Raw genomic sequence first — 16,719 nt, forward strand, 5'->3', positions numbered from 1 at the left:
CAGAACCACGTCAGTGCGGCCCCCAGGGCGAGGCCGATGGTACCTGGGTAGAGCTGGTGACAACGTCGGTGATTCGGGTTTTGATCTTCGTGGCGGGGTATGACTTGCACTGTGTGCCATATTACCTGTAGTGGAAAGAGATCGAGAAGGAAACCTGTTGGATGAAGAAAAATTAGAGTCCTATCATCGCCACCATGCCACCACCACCAAAAGCGAACTACAGCAGCACAAAGCCTACAGCAGCGAGGACACCCTCCAAACAAGGCTCAGTCTCGGTGAAAGGGATATCACACAACAACAGGGCTAGAGGCTAACCTGTGGCACAGTGCGCCCGTGCATGCGCCGCGGCGTCTGGTTTCGAGTCTGCCCACCGCACACCCAAACCGGTTGCTGTTTCGGTACCTGCATATATTTACCAAGATTAGACTCCTCCTGCGTGGGCACTTCTTCGTGCCAGTAGATGAGCGGACCAATGACACAGTCCCGTCAGCCGACAGGATTGCGGCGCGGATCGGTGCCGGGGTACGTGCATGGGTCTAAAACGGGTACTCTACGCGCTGACTATTAAGACGAGCTTCCCTCGAGTTCAGCGCGTGGGTTGTTTGCTACATTCCCCTGCGTTGGCTTGCGAACAGTGCGGCTGAGATGTTGTTCGGAAAATATAGGTGGCCGATATGCCTCCTCGCGGGGACCGCTTTCCTCGTCACGGTAGCACTACTTTCTGCTCGCAGTACGCCATACACAAGCTCTATTGTTCGAGTAAACAGTCATGGACAGTCCGGTCCGCTGGCGGGGTCGCCAACACCTGTCCAGAGCCCTCATGCCTGTCCTACCGCGCCGCCAACACCAGCCTTGATCCCCAACACCTCTGGTCGATTTGACTGGCGAACGGTCCCGAAACACCACCCTCTCCAAGAATACTCCCAACTGTCCCAAGAAAAGCCGACACCTAGGCCTTCTGTGCAGCACACCTTTACACCCGCCTCGCCAGAAGCCAAGAACGCAAACGCAGCGCGCAAGGATGCAGTTAGACAAGTCTTTAAGCGCTGCTGGACCGCTTACAAGGACCGCGCGTGGACGAAAGACGAACTCGCGCCCATATCCGGCAGAGCCAGGGACACGTTTGGAAGCTGGGGAGCCACTCTGGTCGACAGCCTCGACACGCTGTGGATCATGGACATGAAAGCGGAGTTTGCAGAGGCCATGGATGCTGCCGTGCAGATCGATTTCGGACCGAAAATCGACGGCGAGATCAACGTGTTCGAGACGATTATCCGGTATCTCGGAGGCTTTCTGGGCGCTTACGATGTGTCCGGCTGTCACGATGCGCGGCTGCTGAATAAAGCGATGGAGGTCGCGGATCTGGCGTATGCCGCGTTCGACACGCCGAATAGGATGCCGGTCTCGAGGTGGAGCCCGAAGAAAGCTGTAGACGGGGAAGAACAACTGCCTGCGGAGTCAATGCTGATCGCTGAGGCGGCGTCAGCGAGTCTGGAGTTCACACGCCTGTCGCAACTCACCGGAGATATGCGCTATTTCGATGCCATCTCCAGAGTCACAGACGTACTCGACAAGCAGCAAGGTCTCACCAAGCTTCCAGGCATGTGGCCTATCAGTGTCAACATGCGTAAGCCGGACCTGACGTTCGATGGCTTCTTCGGCCTTGGTGCCATGGCTGATTCCGCATACGAGTACCTCCCCAAGATGCACCTCCTGCTCAACGGGATCGGTCCCGTCGCAGTCCAGTACCAGAAGATGTACGAGTACGCGATGTCCACCGCGATAGCACACACCCTATTCCGCCCCATGGTCCACGACAAAGCCGACATTCTAATCGCCAGCGCGAACGTAAACGGGGAGCGCGACAGCAAAGGCCAGCATCTCGTGTGCTTCGCCGGCGGCATGTTCGCGCTCGGCGGGCGTCTGTTCGACAACAGCACGCACATGGATGTCGGGCGCAAGATCACCGATGGCTGCGCATGGACGTACAAGAACGCGCCCAACGGCATCATGCCTGAAGTCTTCACGATGCCCGCGTGTCCGTCCCTCGCCGCATGCGACTTCACGCTCCCACCTGGAAGCAGCCCATTTAGCGAGGTCAACGACGGACGTTATGTGCTACGGCCCGAAGCGATTGAGTCGGTGTTCGTCATGTACCGCATCACGGGTGAGGCGAAGTATCAGGACATTGCGTGGGAGATGTTCCAGGCCATTGATAAGCACACAAGAACGGAGTTTGCTAACGCGGCGATTGGAGATGTCATGAAGACGCCGGCGGAGAGGTATGATAGCATGGAGAGCTTCTGGTTGGCGGAAACGCTGAAGTACTTCTACCTGATCTTCAGCGAGCCTGACACGCTCAGCTTGGATGATTTCGTTTTGAACACTGAAGCGCATCCGTTTAGGATTCCGTACCATTAGTAGATGCCTGCTCTTCGACACTGATGCTGTTGATTCCAGTCGGATTCAATGATTCCGTGGAAGTCGAATATGCAGATCCGGCACCTCGAAAGGTTGACAGTCCTGTCGGTGGTCTCCATCTGCGGGAAGCGAAGTATCGCTTGCATTTCTTCTCGAGAGCGGTGTCGATGCATACCAGCGGGAGAGATCGAGAATCGAGGGGAGGTGCAGAGAACGAATCGCGCCCGGGTCTGTCGATTGTTGCTGCACACGAAGCAAAGCTCATGTGCACTGCAGTTCATGAACTGCTCGGGCGTCCAGCCGGAGGTTCAGCGGAGGGTTCGTGAACTGTACTGCTCAGATAGGAAGTTCACGCGCTGCACGGCAACTGCACAGCCCAGACAGGAAGTGCACGAGCTGCACGGCCCAGAGAAAAAGTTCATGAACTGCACGACACTAGTTCATGCAATGCACCAAAGGGTTCGTGGATTGCATGGCCCAGATAGGAAGTTCACGAGCTGCACGACCCAGATAGGAAGTTCATGAACTGCACCGAAAGTTCAATTCGGTCACCGAATGCCGCGAGTGTACCATTGAAGTGCTGCAGCAAGGCAGAATCAACAGGCTCGATTATGCGGCGAGATCCTGGCCTGAGTAACACTCGAGACGTGTAATAGTGTCTCCAAGCGCTGGAGCCCGACGTGCTGCGAGTACGAGGCTCGTACAGCGTGCGAGATGGAGTGGTTGGGGTTGTCGCTGCTCGGGTGGCGGAGCGGGCTGGCATGGCTCCTGGGCGACGATGAGCTCTGTTCGGGGTAAAGGATAGGAGGGGTGTGCTGGCAGTACTGATTACATAGCCTGCCATATTCTATTAACATGCTCAATCATTTCTATATTCAATCGTGGATTCGTCGCATCGTCGCCATCATACCTGCTACCCAAGCCCAGGCCGGCTCAAGCACCCCAACGCCCTTGTATACACAATACACAGCCACCTAGTTCTGCCTGTACTTGGATGGGATGTTCTTCTCCACGATCCCCCGCTCCAGCTTCTCCCACTCCTCCTGCGCCCGCTCCTTGTCCTCGTGCATCTTGAAATGCGCAATATCTTCCGGGTGCGTGAGATCCTCCTCCTTGACATCGTCGCCCAAGTGGTACTTCTCCCAGTGGTGGATCTCGTACTCGTACTCGTCGTCTCCGTGGTGCCCGGGGCCCATGCCAAAGTCCGGGAGTTTGATGTTTTGCGCGTCCTTGGCCAGGAACTCGGCGAGGCTGATTTCGCCGTTCTTGTCCGAGTCGAACATGTCCAGCACGGTCTGCACGACCATCTGCTTCTTGGCTTCGCTGATGGAGGCCGTGGACGGGTCGGAGAGGCCGTAGGTGCGGCGGATGTCCGGGGCCGTCCACAGGCCGGTGCTGTCGTAGTCGTGCAGGTGGAAGAAGGTCGACGCGTCGAAGCCGGAGATGTGGTGTTCCTCTGCGGGGGGTTAGACGGGGGAGCCGCGGGGGAGGCGTGTGGACTTGCCAGCCATGTGGCGGGTCGCCCAGTCGGCGTCGGGCGCGACGACGATCTGCGCGTGTTCGGCGCCGCCGTGCGCGGAGGCTGTGAGCGCGCATGTGAGCAGCAGCAGCGCGCTCAGGGGGAGGCGTAATAATGCCATTGTCGCTGAGTGTGTGTTGTCAAGTGCAGTTCAACAGAGCCGAGTGTCGTCGCCAGGGGCCGGCAATCATTTTAGCTCCCGCGGCGAATGACGACAAAACCAGGGTCCAGCCGGCAGCTTTCGCTCCACCCTCGTGTCTGCCAGTCACAACCACCACGGTATTTCAACATGAACATCCTCGTTCTGCTATCGCTGCTGCTATTCATCCCGTTCACCTTCTTTCTGGTGTTCCTCGCGCTCTCGTCGTGCATGGGCGACGGCTTCCGCGCACGAATCTCCGGCATGTCCATCAACCCTCGACACGGCTCATATGGGCGCGGCTACGCACGCGGCCTTGGCTCCGGCGCCGGCAGCGCAGGCTGGGAGCAGATCGAGATGGAGGATATGATGGGCGAGGACAGCTCTGATGACGACGTGCCGCACACGCTGCGACCAACCACCTAGAACTCGAGATCCGCCTTTTTCGGCATCGCACTGCCACCGGCGGCCTCCCGCACAGCGGCTTCCTGTGCTTCGGTGTCGCCTTCGAGCGGGGGCAGGCTGAACTTGGCGATGACGAACTTGCGCCGGCTCAGCGTGAAGGCCATGTCTTCACCCAGGTCCTCTGCGCCTCCACCGCCGCCCTTCTCGTGGTACACAGGCAGCTTGTGCACGGCGAACATGCCCTGCGGCTTCTCCTCGTCTTTGGTGGTGCCGGCCGACTGCGCCAACATCTGCGCGTGCGAGTATGGGAAGGGCGAGAGCTCGAGGACGCCGTCGGAGAGAATCTCCATCCAGCGCACCAGGCCCGACGAGCGAGGGTATAGGGATAGCGGCAGGGTGATCATGGCGGTGAGCCGTGTAGGGTGTTGTCTCAGCAGTGCGCGCAGGGCATGCAGGAACTGGAGGATCGAATTCGGGTGCGAGGACGTGGGAGGATACAGCGCAGGCGAGAGGAGAGATGGAACGACAAGGCGATGCACAACGTGCGCCGGCGTCGTCGCAAGCTGCTGCTGCACATTCTGTAGTATCGCCATGAACGGCGACGCCGCCACACGCGGTATCGCGATGTAATTCACCGCCGACCCCACCGGCAGCGTAAGCCGTTTCGCCAGATCAAACGCATGGCAGAACACCACCTCCGCCGCACTCTCTCCCTGCGCCAGCACCTTCTGCGGACCTGTCACGCACAGTCAGAATACAACATTGCATTGCCCTAACTACCCCACACGCACCTCTCGCACTCTCAAACTGCCCCAGCCCCTCATACCGCCACGCAATCTTCATCTTCTCCGCGCGCTCCTTGCTCTCCCTCCTCTTCTCGTCCCCCCGCTCCTCCGCGATCCCCGGCAGCTCGCGCCCCCACACCTCGCCCATGCCTACGACATGCACCCGGTGGCCCTGCACCACGCCCTCGGCCGCGTAGAACCGCAGCAGCGCGCCCGCGTAGTCCGTCGTCCCGCTCTCGCCGATCAGAAGCGAGTTTCCGAGCGGCAGCCCAGCGTGGCCGGCGAGAATACCATCGAGCGAGGGCGTGCCGGTGGACGTGGTGGGGCGGCCGTCGATGGGGGACGGGCGCACGCCGGTGGGTGTGGGTGCGGGGGATACGGTTGGCGAGGGGGCAGCGGGCGACGCGTCGCCGTCTGCGGGAGCGCGTGAGAGCGCGATGTTGCGCTTGCGGAAGGCCATTTTGGGTGGGTGGCTGTTGGTGGTGGGGAGGGTCGAGAAATTGGGAGGAGCGATAAGATAAGGGACGCTAGACGTCACTGCGGTGGGGTTTTGGGACATTGTAGATGGAGATGTTGATTTACTTGTTCCATCCAATTGCACTATTTAGCAAGAGTTTGATGCAGGTTCCAGCCCAGATCCATACACTGCGACGTGACTGGAAGATACTTTACTCACAGCCCGCTCAGCCTGTGACACTGAAGCTGCGGTCCACGTACAGAGGTTGATGTAGTATTTAGGGATCTCATACATGGAAGGGGAATGGTCAAGCACCTATACAACAACTTCTGGATGGGTATATTGTCGTCACTAATCATTCAGCCATTATTATTTCCCACTCAAATATCGGTGCCGCTGAGTAGCTAGCCCCTATCGTCCCCTTCACCTTTAGGAAAAGAAGAAGAGATTGGACAGGAGGGACCTTTCTTCTACATGGAGACACACCAGCTATTTCCTGACTGATTGGAGATTTAGATTCGAAATTCAAATTCGAGATTCGAGATTCAGATTGACTGACGTCTGAGGCGCAAGGTTCGAGGATGGCTAGCGCCGTTCAGCCCTGCGAGGAGGCTTGGCCCCGGGCCCCTGCGGAAGCGGACTGAATTAAGGCCGCGATGTCAGACTTCGTCGGTGAGAGCAACAACACGCTGCGGTTTTATTAGTAGAGCATACTTCTTCGCACGCTCGTCTCCTCTGATCTCTGTCTCGCGCTCTCCGACTCGCCGCCATGATGGCGCCCTCCCACATCCTCGAGATCCCGCGCCCGCGGGTAGGTCATCGCGCGACCAGCCACAACAAGTACTGACGATGCCAGACGTTCCTCCAGAAGATGTCGCTACGCACCGGTGCCGAGATCATCACCTACCTGCAGGTCATCAACAAGGCCTCGGGCGTGTACGGCCTGCTCGCCATCATCACCGGCGCCGCCATCGACGGCTTCCAGCTCTCCATGTACATCTACTCGACCCTCGCCCTCATCGCCACGGCCTTTCTCTACCGCCACATCCGCCTGCAGAGCCCCTTTGAGACCGTCCTGCTGGCCCACCTCTATGCCCTCGACTCGGTCATCAACGCGCTGTACACGGCCTTCTTCGGCATCGCCTGGTTCTACGTCCTCGCCGCACACCCCGAGGAGGTCGCTGTCCCCGGCTCGCACGGCATCTCCGACACCGCCGGCTTCACGAGCCCCAAGCACAACGTCTCTGAGGTCGACGTCGTTGCTGCGCCTACTGGCGGCATCGCAGGCGGCCAGACCGCTGTCGCTGGCGGCCTCCCTCAAGACGGCGCGCCTGGCGTCGGTGTTGGTCTCGGCAACGCCGTGTTCCAGAGCAGCAGCATCATGAGCATCTCGCTGATCGCCAGCTTCTGGGCTCTGCGCGTGTACTTTGTCTTCGTGATGCTGGCGTTCGCGCGCAAGTCGCTGCGCCAGCACATCGCCGCCAACGCCGCCTCCGCCGGGTGGTACAGTTCCAACGACATGCAGACCACCGCCACCGACCTCGCTGAGAACCCGTTCGCCGAGGGCAAGGAGCAGGGCGACGGCTGGAGGGGCAAGCTCGGCCGCGTCATGCTCAGTGGCGCGCCCAAGTACTGGCTCGGCGCGGACGGTGAGCACGAGTGGCAGCACTCCGTCGGCGGCAAGTTCAAGAAGAACACACAGCTCGAGCAGCCCGTCGGCTTCAGCGAGCGTGAGAGGCGCCGCCGCAGCGGCACCGGACCGCCTGTCCCGCAGCTTGCCAACCTGCAGATTGTGCGATAGACTCGCTTCTGCAGACGGTTGCTGGGTGCAGGCGCGGAAGGCTGGTGAGCCAGCAGTAATGACTATATAATATCGGTCCTGGCATGGACGAGGTGCACTGTATTATACCTAGAGCTTGACAGGGCTGAGGAGGTATGGTATTCTTGATTCCCATTTCAGCGGCATAGCGTCGGCAGTTGACCACGCGCAAATCTTATCTGACGTCTTATTCTACTCGTCTCTCTCATTCGTCTTCTCTCACTCATACCGTTATCGCACATGCCGGTTTTCACCTGACGCCAGCAGCTCAGCCGAGCATGGTAACCGAAACGGGCTAGCGCACGTTAATCATGTGAATGTTTCAGGCGCAGGCAACTTCCCTGACTTTGGTCAACTCACCGCCAAACTTGCTGACCCGGCCGCGTGCCTGCGTAGGGCACTAGTCTCACTAGCCACGTGCACCGGTGCCCATGGCTGTGTCATATGTCAGGGTCGCGAACGGCATGATACAAGACGACGTCGGCGCCGTTGGCGCGTCCACTCGGTTGGTCGTCGCCGTCCTCTGACCTGTTTTGAAAGCGCCGGACCAGATCGCAGACCGGAGTTTGGGTCCAGAGATTTAGTTATCAAAGGAAATTGCCCTCGCCTTGATTCAAGGTCACTCCTCGTAGTGTTGCATAGACCTAGTTCGTGACAAAGGACCCAAGAAAGAGCAGGACAGTAGTTCAACATGGGTTTCTTCCACCTCCACCGCGCGAGCAGCTCCTCGGCCTCATCCGCGCTCTCGCCATCCCCCTGCAGCACCCCACGCACCAGCACCGACTCGGCCTCCGACTACATGGCGGCGACCATGAAGCCCCCCGCGCCGAGAACCTCCCTCGAAGACCTCCCCTTCGAACTCCTCCAGCACGTCGCATCCTACCTCGACGACTTCTCCGCCGCCAAGTTCTGTCTCTCCAGCCGCCGCATCTGCTTCGCCACCGGCACCCACCGCCTGGCGTCCTACCTCGCCAGCGCACCAAGCCGCATCGACGCACGCCAGCGCCTCACCGAGACCGTCGAGCGCGCGCTGCCCGGCGCCTGGCTCTGCGCATGGTGCGACGCATTCCACCCATGGAGCGCCTCCGACTCGCCCACGCGCCCCTCCTCCCTGCCGTGCGCACACTACAACTCCGCCCTCGCCTCCCCGCCCTACACCCTGCAATACGCCCACCTGCGCCTCGCCCTCGCCGCACACGCCCACGGCCCGGCCCACGGCCTCCCCCTCTCCGCCCTAACCCACTCCTCCTCCGCCCCCGCAACCCTCTTCCGCACCCCCGTCCCCACCACCACATCCCACACCCCGCGCATCGCAAACGCCCGCCTCTACCTCCACTCATCCACAGCCCTCACCCTGCCCCCCTGGGCCGCCGCCTCCCCGCGCCTCGCACACGCGCTTTTCCCCCTCCTCTCGCCCGCGCTGACGCAGCACCGCGCGTCGCACTCGCACACGGGCCTGCTCGCTGCGCTGGACAATGTGGTGCGTCGGGGGTGGAGCGTGGGAACGCGCGGGTGCGGAGAGTGCGCGTCGGACTGGAGCGTCGAGAGCGTAAGGGTGCCCGGGGGCGTGCGGGTGGTGGTGAGTGTGTGGCGGGATTTGGGGCAAGGGGAGGGGCCGTTTGAGGGCGGGTGGCGGGCGCATGGGGGGTGGATTGCGGGGGTTGAGGGGGGGAAGGGGGGCGTGGTGGAGGGGAGTGTGAGGGCGGCTTTTGAGGGCGCTGGGGAGGGGGAAGGGGGGGATGAGGAGGTGGGGGAGGGTGTGTGGGAGCGGTTGGCGTATTCGTGGCAGTTGGAGCGGCGGAGGGAGGAGGCGCGGGAGAGGGAGGTGGAGTGGCGGGCTATTTGGCGGTATGTGGAGCGGCGCGCTGGGGTGGAGGGGGTGGTGTGTTGAGTTGGGAGGTAGAGAGGATGCGGAGACCACAGGAACGCAGAAACGCAGAAACGCAGAAACGCAGAAACGCAGAAACGCAGAGTCGCAGACACCGCAGACACCGCAGACACCGCAGATACCGCAGACACCGCAGACAATCCTCCAAGAACGCATCAAGAGCCCAGGCAGAACGCGTCAAGAACGCAGAAGACAACGTCGACAGCAGAGATATCCCCCACAGCAAATATTTCCCGCAGCAGACCTAGACCCGTCCAGCACCGTCCTGGATGATATCAGCACCGTCTAAGACGATATCAGCTTAAACGATATCAGCTTGATTAGCTTCGATCAGCTTGGATCAGCTTGGATTAGACGAGACCAGATTAGACGAGCTTAGAACTCATTCCATAATGCATAATCCCGCTTTCTTCCACTTCCTCCTGTTCGTCGTGTCCTGAGGAATCTCAGTGGGTTGGTGAGCGGAGGGCTCGGCGTGGATACGTGAGCGGAGGAGTCAGAGAGTGAGCGAAGGAGTTGGAGAGGGGGTTGTAGGGTGGGTCGGTGGGCGAGGGAGTTCCAGAGTGAGTCGGCGAGGGAAGGAGCTCCAGAGTGAGTGCGAGAACAAGACAACATGAGTGTGAGAACAAAGCAATCAAAGACTGAGCGGCCGAGTGAGTGACCGAGTGACTAAGTGACTGTGTGCCTGCGTTAGGGTTAAGGTTAGGGTGAGGTGAACCGTCGTCCAGGACTCCCGCCGAGCAAAGCGCCGCACTGCACCGCAGGCTTCCCCAGACCCCAGCACCCTGCGTCGAGAAGCCAGAAACCAAAGTCCCAGAAATCAAAGTCCCAAAAGCCCAGCTAAACGTTACAAGTCAAAGGCCAAAGAGCAAACCTGCACTGTCACGAGTCGAAAATAAAAGACCAAAAGTCAGAGATTAAAAGCCAAAAGCCAAAAGCTAAAGACCGAGAATTAGAGCTTAAGGATCAGAGCTTGAACGGTTAAGAGCTAAATTAAAAGATTAGAGGTCGGGATTAAATAGCTACAGAAAGAGAAGGAAAAAGAGACATTAGACAGCGTGTTGTGTCTATTTGTAGAGCGCTTGCAGACTAGATAGAGCTCTAGTAGAATAGGTAGAGCTCTAGTAGACTAGGTAGAGCTCCTGTAGACTATGTAGAGCTCTAGTAGAATAGGTAGAGCTATTGCAGACTAGGTAGGCATGCAGGCGGGCAGGCAGACAGGTAGGCAGGCAGACAGGTGGATGGGTAGGTGGGTAGGGTAGGAGCTTACTGTCTCCCTGCTTTTGCTGCGTCTGGTAGACTAGGTAGGGTCTTGCTGTGTTGGTGTGTCTCGCTGTGTCTCGCTGCGTATGCCACTGCCGATTGTAGTATCTTGGTGCTAATTGTAGTATTTAGCTGCTGATTGTAGTATTTAGCTGCTGATTGTAGTATTTAGCTGCTGATTGTAGTATCTTGCTGCTGATTGTGGTACTTCGCTGCTAATGGTGGTATCTTGCTCCTGTTTGTAGTGTCTTACTGCTAATTCTAGTATCGTGCTGCTAATCTGTAGTATCTAGTATCTAGTATCCAATATCCAGTATCTAGCATCTAGTATCGTACACACTCGTCATGCTCTTGTTCATACTTTTCCTACTCTTGCTCGTACTCTTACTCGTAGTCAACCTCATACTTTCAATCAGTCATACCCATAATCGTACCCATACCCATACCCATACTCATACACTCTTTCTAGTGTCCAACTCGCCTCGCGCTCGCACGATCCAAGCACGCAATCACAACGCCGCACGCCGCCCGCCGTCCCCGCGCTCCTCAGCCACGGCGCCCAGCGCATTGGCATCCACATCATCCAGCGCTTGCTCCGGGAACGCGGCCGCGGGGTCTCGGAACGGGGTTGTGTCGTTCAGGATAGCTGCTGCTTCGGCGGGGAGGCCTGGGGGCGGGGGCATGGTGGCGGGTTGTGTGTTGGTCTCGGGCTCGTCTGGGGATGCTGATGGGTGCTCACTCCCACCCGCCGATCCTGCTCCCTCACTCCGACGCCCCCGCTGCTCCGCCCTCTCCATGCGCGCCTTCTCCCGCTTAGCAATTTGTTTCCGCCGGATCTCGGTATGCGAGAACTCGAGCAGCGTGCTCTCGATCTGGTCCTCGAGCAGCTTCTTCGCATACTCGGCGGTCGGTCTTGTGGTGAAGACATTCGGGAAGCGGTAGCTGAGCCACAGATACAGGACGAGCATCTTGTGCAGCTGCTCGAGCGAGTACAGGTACTCCCGGGTGCCCTGGGGCGGCGCGTCCATGACGGCGAGCGGCAGGGTGTCGAGGTCGAGCAGGGCGCCCGAGGAGCCCGTGGCGATGCAGGACGCGAGGGTGTGCAGGAAGGCGAGCTGCGCGCGGTCGCGCACGTTGCAGGGCGCCGAGGTGATGACGATGCGGTCCTGGATGGACAGGTTTTTGATGCTGACCAGGGCGTCGGCGATGGCGAGTTGTTCTTTCAGGCCGCACAGGCGGAAGCGCGGGTGCGTCTCGGAGATCTCGTGCAGGCGGAGGAGAATGTAGCTGAAGGGCGTGCCCGGCGGGAAGTAGTTTGCGAAGCGCTCGACGATGAGCGAGGGCGGGAAGAGGCCGGCGGTGGTGATGGGGGTGGGCTCGGAGAGCATGCCGGCCTGGAGGGCGGGGAGGTCGAGCTGGTCGAGGGTGGTGCACCAGCCGATTGTTTTTTCCTCCTTTGCGGGCTTGTCAGTGGCAGTCTTGTCCGCGTCGTTTACGGCGTCGGCGGCGGTTTTGTAGCGGCCGGCGCGGCCGGCGATCTGCTTGATTTCGGAAATCTCCAGCGGGACGTGGGTGATGCCGTTGCTCTTCCAGGTGGACTCGAAGACGACGCGCTTGATGGCCAGATTCAGGCCCATGCCGATGGCATCACTGGCGACGAGATAGTCGTAGTCGTTGTCGGGGTCGTTGAACAGCCTCGCCTGCTGGGCTCTCGTCTCGGGCGGCAGGCTACCGTAGACGATGGCGCATTTCCGGCCGGTGTTTGACTCAATCTCGCGTCGCAGTGCGTGGATGCCGACTACGGTGAAGGCCACGACACAATCGCCCTTTTCCAGATTCTGCAGCTTGCCGTACAAGCTGCGCGACTGGACTTTGAGCGGGGTCAGACGCTCGTACTCGTGGACGTGGACCTCATCGCCCACAAGAGCACACAACTCGCGCATGATGTCGACGGTGCGCGCTTCGCCACACAGATGGATCTCGCGGGCCTGCAGCCCCAGGAAGGCCTGGGTCCAGGCCCAGCCGCGCTCGGGGTGGCTGATCATCTGGATCTCGTCGATGACGGCGACGTCGAACTTGGTGTTGAGCGGGGCCATCTCGACGGTGCAGCTGTACATGGGCGGGGCGTCGCCGTCGGGCACGCGCTGCTCCTCGCCGGTGACCAGGGCGCACGAGCGGCCCTTTGCGTTCAGGCGGGTATAGACCTCGTGGGCGAGCAGACGCAGGGGCCCGAGGTAGATGCCGGACTTGGCGGCCTCGAGGCGCTGCAGGGCGTGGTAGGTCTTGCCCGAGTTGGTGGGCCCGACGTGCATGTGGACGACGCGCGGGACCTCACGGGTGGCGGGATACCACTCGGCGGGATAGCGCAGATCCGCGACCTGCTTCTGGTTCTCCAGCTCGGCCTTGGTGAAGCGGCCGCCGCAGGTCTGGGCATAGAAGAGGTAGCGCAGGCGCGTCTGCAGGGTGTCTTTGCCTCTGCTGGCCTGCTGGACCAGGTCGACCAGCTCGCGGCCGGACTGCTTCACCCAGGCGGCGATGGCGGCCTCGAAGCGCTTCCATTCGTCGGCGAACTGCTCGCGGTTGAGCTGCAGGTTGTGGAGGTAGTCGGGCTCGGAGAACTCGGCGCGCAGCTTCTCGAGCGCATTCTGGACCGAGTCGTGGAGGCGGCCGGTGGAGGGCGTGGGCGGGGCCTTGCGGCGGACAGTCAGCGGGTTGGTGACGAGATTGCGGCTCCGCGTATCATTGCTCTTGCCCTTGCCCTGGCTCTTGGGCGTGGACGTGGAGCGGTGGGCGACCTGGACGCGCGCGAGCAGGCGCTGGGGCGGCAGCGGGCGCGCGGCGACGGCGCAGCGGAGACACAGCGGGGAGCGCAGCGCAGGCAGTGCAGGCATCGAGGCGCGGGAGCGCTGTAGGAGGCGCTGTAGCGGCGCTGTCGGGGCGCTGGCGGAGGCGCTGCAGTCGGGCTGCGTGTGGAGGAGCCGTGGCAGTCGACGACGTCAAGCAAAAAGTTGTCCGCGCGAGTCAGGCCCGGCGGCGCGGTGCATGGGCTGCGCGAGTCACGGCGGCCAGGGTCTCGGATGCTCTGCCCGCGCCGCAACACCAGCTCCGACTGCGACGCCCCACCGACGAGACGTCGCGCAGTGCCAGGGATTATCCAGCGCCGTGCAGTGCAGTCAGTGCAGTCAGTGCAGCCAGTGCAGCCCAGCGCCGTCAGTGCCATCAGTGCAGCCCAGCGCAATCAGTGCAGCCCAGCGTCGCCCGTGCCAGCCACGCATTCGACAGCACCCCTCGAGCACCACGCCCACCCTCTGCCCCCGCGCCCACGTCCTGCCCTCGAGCGCGCCCACCGCCCCCATCGCCTGCGCCGCTGCAGCTCCGCCCGCTGCCACCGCCGCCATGGTGTCCATGATCGACATCCAGCGAGAGCGTCCGTCTGCCTGCCCCCGCATCCCCCGCCTACTAACGCCCCCAGTGATCCTCACCACCATCCGCCAGATGACCCGCGGCGACGTACGCTCCCGCTCCCGCCCGCCCGCCGCCCGGCTAACGCGCGCAGTGGAAGGTGCTGATCCTCGACGAGGACTCGAAGAAGCTCATCGACAACGTCGTCAAGGAGGATGACATCCTCAACTCCAACATCACCAACATCGAGCGCCTCGAGGACCGCCGCGAGACCCAGCGCGACATGGACGCCATCTACATCCTGACCCCGAAGCCGCACATTGTCGACTGCGTCATGGCCGAGCTCGACGTGCGCCGCTACCGCGGCCTGTTCCTGGTGTGGACCACCCTGCTGCCGCCGCCGCTCAAGGAGCGCATCGACCGCTCGCAGATGGCCCGCGACCAGATCCGCGCCTTTCGCACTGTGCACCTCGACTACCACCCGCAGGAGTCGCACCTCGTGACCTTCCGCGACCCCTCGAGCTTCCCCGTGCTGTTCCACCCCGAGTGCAACAACCTGGTCGTGCGCCACATGGAGGAGGTCGCCGAGAAGGTGCGCATCTTCCGTCCCGCACCACACCCCTGCTAACCGTACAGATCACCGGCGTCTGCGTCGCCCTCGGCGAGTACCCCGTCATCCGCTACTACCGCCCGCGCGCCCCCACCCACGAGGCCAGCGTCCTCTGCTCGCACCTCGCCCGCTTCGTCCAGGACAAGCTCGACATGTACGCCCAGTTCAACCAGGACTTCCCCCCGCCCTCGAACCGCCCGCGCGGCGCCCTCTACATCACCGACCGCTCCATGGACCTGTGCGCCCCGTTCCTGCACGAGTTCACCTACCAGGCCATGGCCCTCGACCTGCTGCCCATCAACGACACCGACAAGATCACCTACCGCGCCATCGTCAACGAGGACGACCCCAATGCCGAGGAGAAGGAGATGGAGATTAGCGACAACGACAAGATCTGGGTCGAGAACCGCCACCGCCACATGAAGGACACGCTCGACAAGCTGATCAGCGACTTTCAGAAGTTCATCGCCGACAACCCCAACTTTACCAATCAGGATGCTCAGGACGCCGCTGGTATGAACGGGCTGAATGCGATTAAAGATATGATTGCGGGCCTGCCGCAGTTCCAGCAGATGAAGGAGTCGTACACGCTGCATCTGGGCATGGCCGAGAAGTGCATGGCCATCTTCCAGAAGCACAAGCTGCCCGACCTGGCGTCGATTGAGCAGTGTCTGGCTACGGGGCTGGATGAAGACTATCGCAAAGCCAAGAACATGGCCGACCAGGTCGTGCGGACCCTCGACGACGAGGCCGTCACGCCCGCCGACCGCCTGCGCCTGATCGCCCTCTACGTGCTGTTCCGCGACGGCGTGCTGCCCGCCGACCTGCAGAAGCTCATCTTCCACGCCCAACTCCCACCCCCCGACATGGACGTCGTCCGCAACCTCGACCTCCTCGGGGCGCGCATCGGCCGGCAGCTCAAAGAAAAGCGCGACCCCCCACCGCCCCTCTTCCCCCGCAACGCCGTCCCGCCCCCCAACGCCGAGGAGTATGGCCTCTCGCGCTTCACCCCCGCGCTGCAAGACGTCCTCGACGCCCACGTCCGCGGCACCCTCCCGCAGGACATCTTCCCCTTCACCAAAGCCGCCCCCGAAGACCTCGCCCAGGAAAGCGCCCAAGCCTCCTCCCTGCGCGCCGCGAAACCCACCTGGGCGAAATCGCGCCTCGCCGCCGCCGAACCGCGCCAGCGCGTCATCGTCTTCATGGCCGGCGGCGCCACCTACTCGGAGAGCCGCGCGTGCTACGACACGTCGGACAAGACCTCGCGCGACGTGTTCCTCGTCACCTCGCACATGCTCAAGCCCCAGCTCTTCCTGCGCCACCTGGGCGACCTCTCGCTGCGCCGCGACCGCCTGCGCCTCCCCGTCGACGCGCCCCCGCCCGTCGCGCCCAAGCACCTCTTCGAGAAGCCCGAGCCGCCGAAACCCAAGCCGCCGCCCGCGGCCGCGAAGCCTGCGGGTCTGCCTGCCGGTCCGCGAGCGGGCGCCCCGCCTACCGCGGCCATGGCCGCTGTCAATCTCAATGCGAATCAGCGACCAATGCCCCCGCAGCAGTCGTCCAGTAGCGGTCGCCATAGAGACGATAAGGACAAGGATAAGGACAAGGAGAAGAAGAAGAAGAAACACCATTTTTTCTCGAGTAAACACTAGGGCTGGTGACCGGAAAAATGGGGTGGTTACTATTAAAACCAGAAAAGATGGTGTGGTTTACATAGAGAGGGGGGTGTGTTGGGTGTTAAGTGTTCGTTGGCGAAGAAAGGGAAGGTGGAGGGGGGGTGTTTGGGTCGCATTTGCATGGCATCGTATGGCGTTTCCAGGACGGGTTTCCTGCGCTGTGGCTTTTGGGGTGTGGCGTTGTGGCGCGCGTGTAGTATAGAGGGCGGTGTTGTAATATACAGATTTCACTGGTCTTTGGCGGGAGCGGGGAGGTGCGTGGCTGTGATAGTGGCTGTGTGCTGTGCTGTGTGCTGTGCTGTGCTGTGCTGTGCTGTGCTGTGCTGTGCTGTGCTGTT

General features: G+C 61.2%; 7 protein-coding genes across 7 annotated transcripts; 4 read left to right on the forward strand and 3 right to left on the reverse strand.

Annotated features, from left to right (window-relative positions):
- Positions 1-645: 645 nt before the first annotated feature.
- On the forward strand, positions 646-2,421 carry C7974DRAFT_321176 (alpha-mannosidase IC; the record flags this gene model as incomplete). The annotated part of the gene is made up of 1 exon (XM_046138791.1): positions 646-2,421. One exon carries the CDS (start codon positions 646-648, stop codon positions 2,419-2,421), a length of 1,776 nt encoding a protein of 591 aa, XP_045992241.1.
- A 974-nt stretch (positions 2,422-3,395) lies between these two features.
- Positions 3,396-4,061, reverse strand: C7974DRAFT_437461 (secretory pathway protein-like protein Ssp120; the record flags this gene model as incomplete). The annotated part of the gene is made up of 2 exons (XM_046145194.1): positions 3,396-3,877; positions 3,926-4,061. The coding sequence occupies 2 exons, from the start codon at positions 4,059-4,061 to the stop codon at positions 3,396-3,398; spliced, it is 618 nt and encodes a 205-aa protein (XP_045992242.1).
- Positions 4,062-4,501: 440 nt separating this feature from the next.
- On the reverse strand, positions 4,502-5,729 carry C7974DRAFT_320868 (paxneb superfamily protein-like protein; the record flags this gene model as incomplete). Its single annotated transcript, XM_046138775.1, has 2 exons — positions 4,502-5,212; positions 5,262-5,729. The coding sequence occupies 2 exons, from the start codon at positions 5,727-5,729 to the stop codon at positions 4,502-4,504; spliced, it is 1,179 nt and encodes a 392-aa protein (XP_045992243.1).
- Positions 5,730-6,162: 433 nt separating this feature from the next.
- On the forward strand, positions 6,163-8,023 carry C7974DRAFT_72101 (Inositolphosphorylceramide synthase subunit Kei1-domain-containing protein). Its single transcript, XM_046147139.1, has 3 exons — positions 6,163-6,537; positions 6,583-7,659; positions 7,942-8,023. The coding sequence occupies exons 1-2, from the start codon at positions 6,496-6,498 to the stop codon at positions 7,525-7,527; spliced, it is 987 nt and encodes a 328-aa protein (XP_045992244.1). The 5' UTR covers positions 6,163-6,495; the 3' UTR covers positions 7,528-7,659; positions 7,942-8,023.
- C7974DRAFT_444158 (uncharacterized protein) lies at positions 7,882-9,722 on the forward strand (the record flags this gene model as incomplete). The annotated part of the gene is made up of 2 exons (XM_046145483.1): positions 7,882-9,393; positions 9,449-9,722. The coding sequence occupies exons 1-2, from the start codon at positions 8,237-8,239 to the stop codon at positions 9,720-9,722; spliced, it is 1,431 nt and encodes a 476-aa protein (XP_045992245.1). The 5' UTR covers positions 7,882-8,236.
- Positions 9,723-10,809: 1,087 nt separating this feature from the next.
- On the reverse strand, positions 10,810-13,644 carry C7974DRAFT_404625 (P-loop containing nucleoside triphosphate hydrolase protein). The gene has a single exon (XM_046142961.1). It carries the CDS (start codon positions 13,585-13,587, stop codon positions 11,206-11,208), a length of 2,382 nt encoding a protein of 793 aa, XP_045992246.1. The 5' UTR covers positions 13,588-13,644; the 3' UTR covers positions 10,810-11,205.
- Positions 13,645-13,805: 161 nt separating this feature from the next.
- On the forward strand, positions 13,806-16,588 carry C7974DRAFT_368341 (Sec1-like protein). Its single transcript, XM_046139892.1, has 4 exons — positions 13,806-14,123; positions 14,169-14,206; positions 14,253-14,690; positions 14,735-16,588. Exons 1-4 carry the CDS (start codon positions 14,093-14,095, stop codon positions 16,355-16,357), a joined length of 2,130 nt encoding a protein of 709 aa, XP_045992247.1. The 5' UTR covers positions 13,806-14,092; the 3' UTR covers positions 16,358-16,588.
- Positions 16,589-16,719: the final 131 nt, after the last annotated feature.

The sequence above is a fragment of the Boeremia exigua genome (assembly GCF_020726555.1).
Source record: "Boeremia exigua strain MPI-SDFR-AT-0100 chromosome Unknown C7974scaffold_13, whole genome shotgun sequence".
Lineage (NCBI taxonomy): Eukaryota > Fungi > Ascomycota > Dothideomycetes > Pleosporales > Didymellaceae > Boeremia > Boeremia exigua.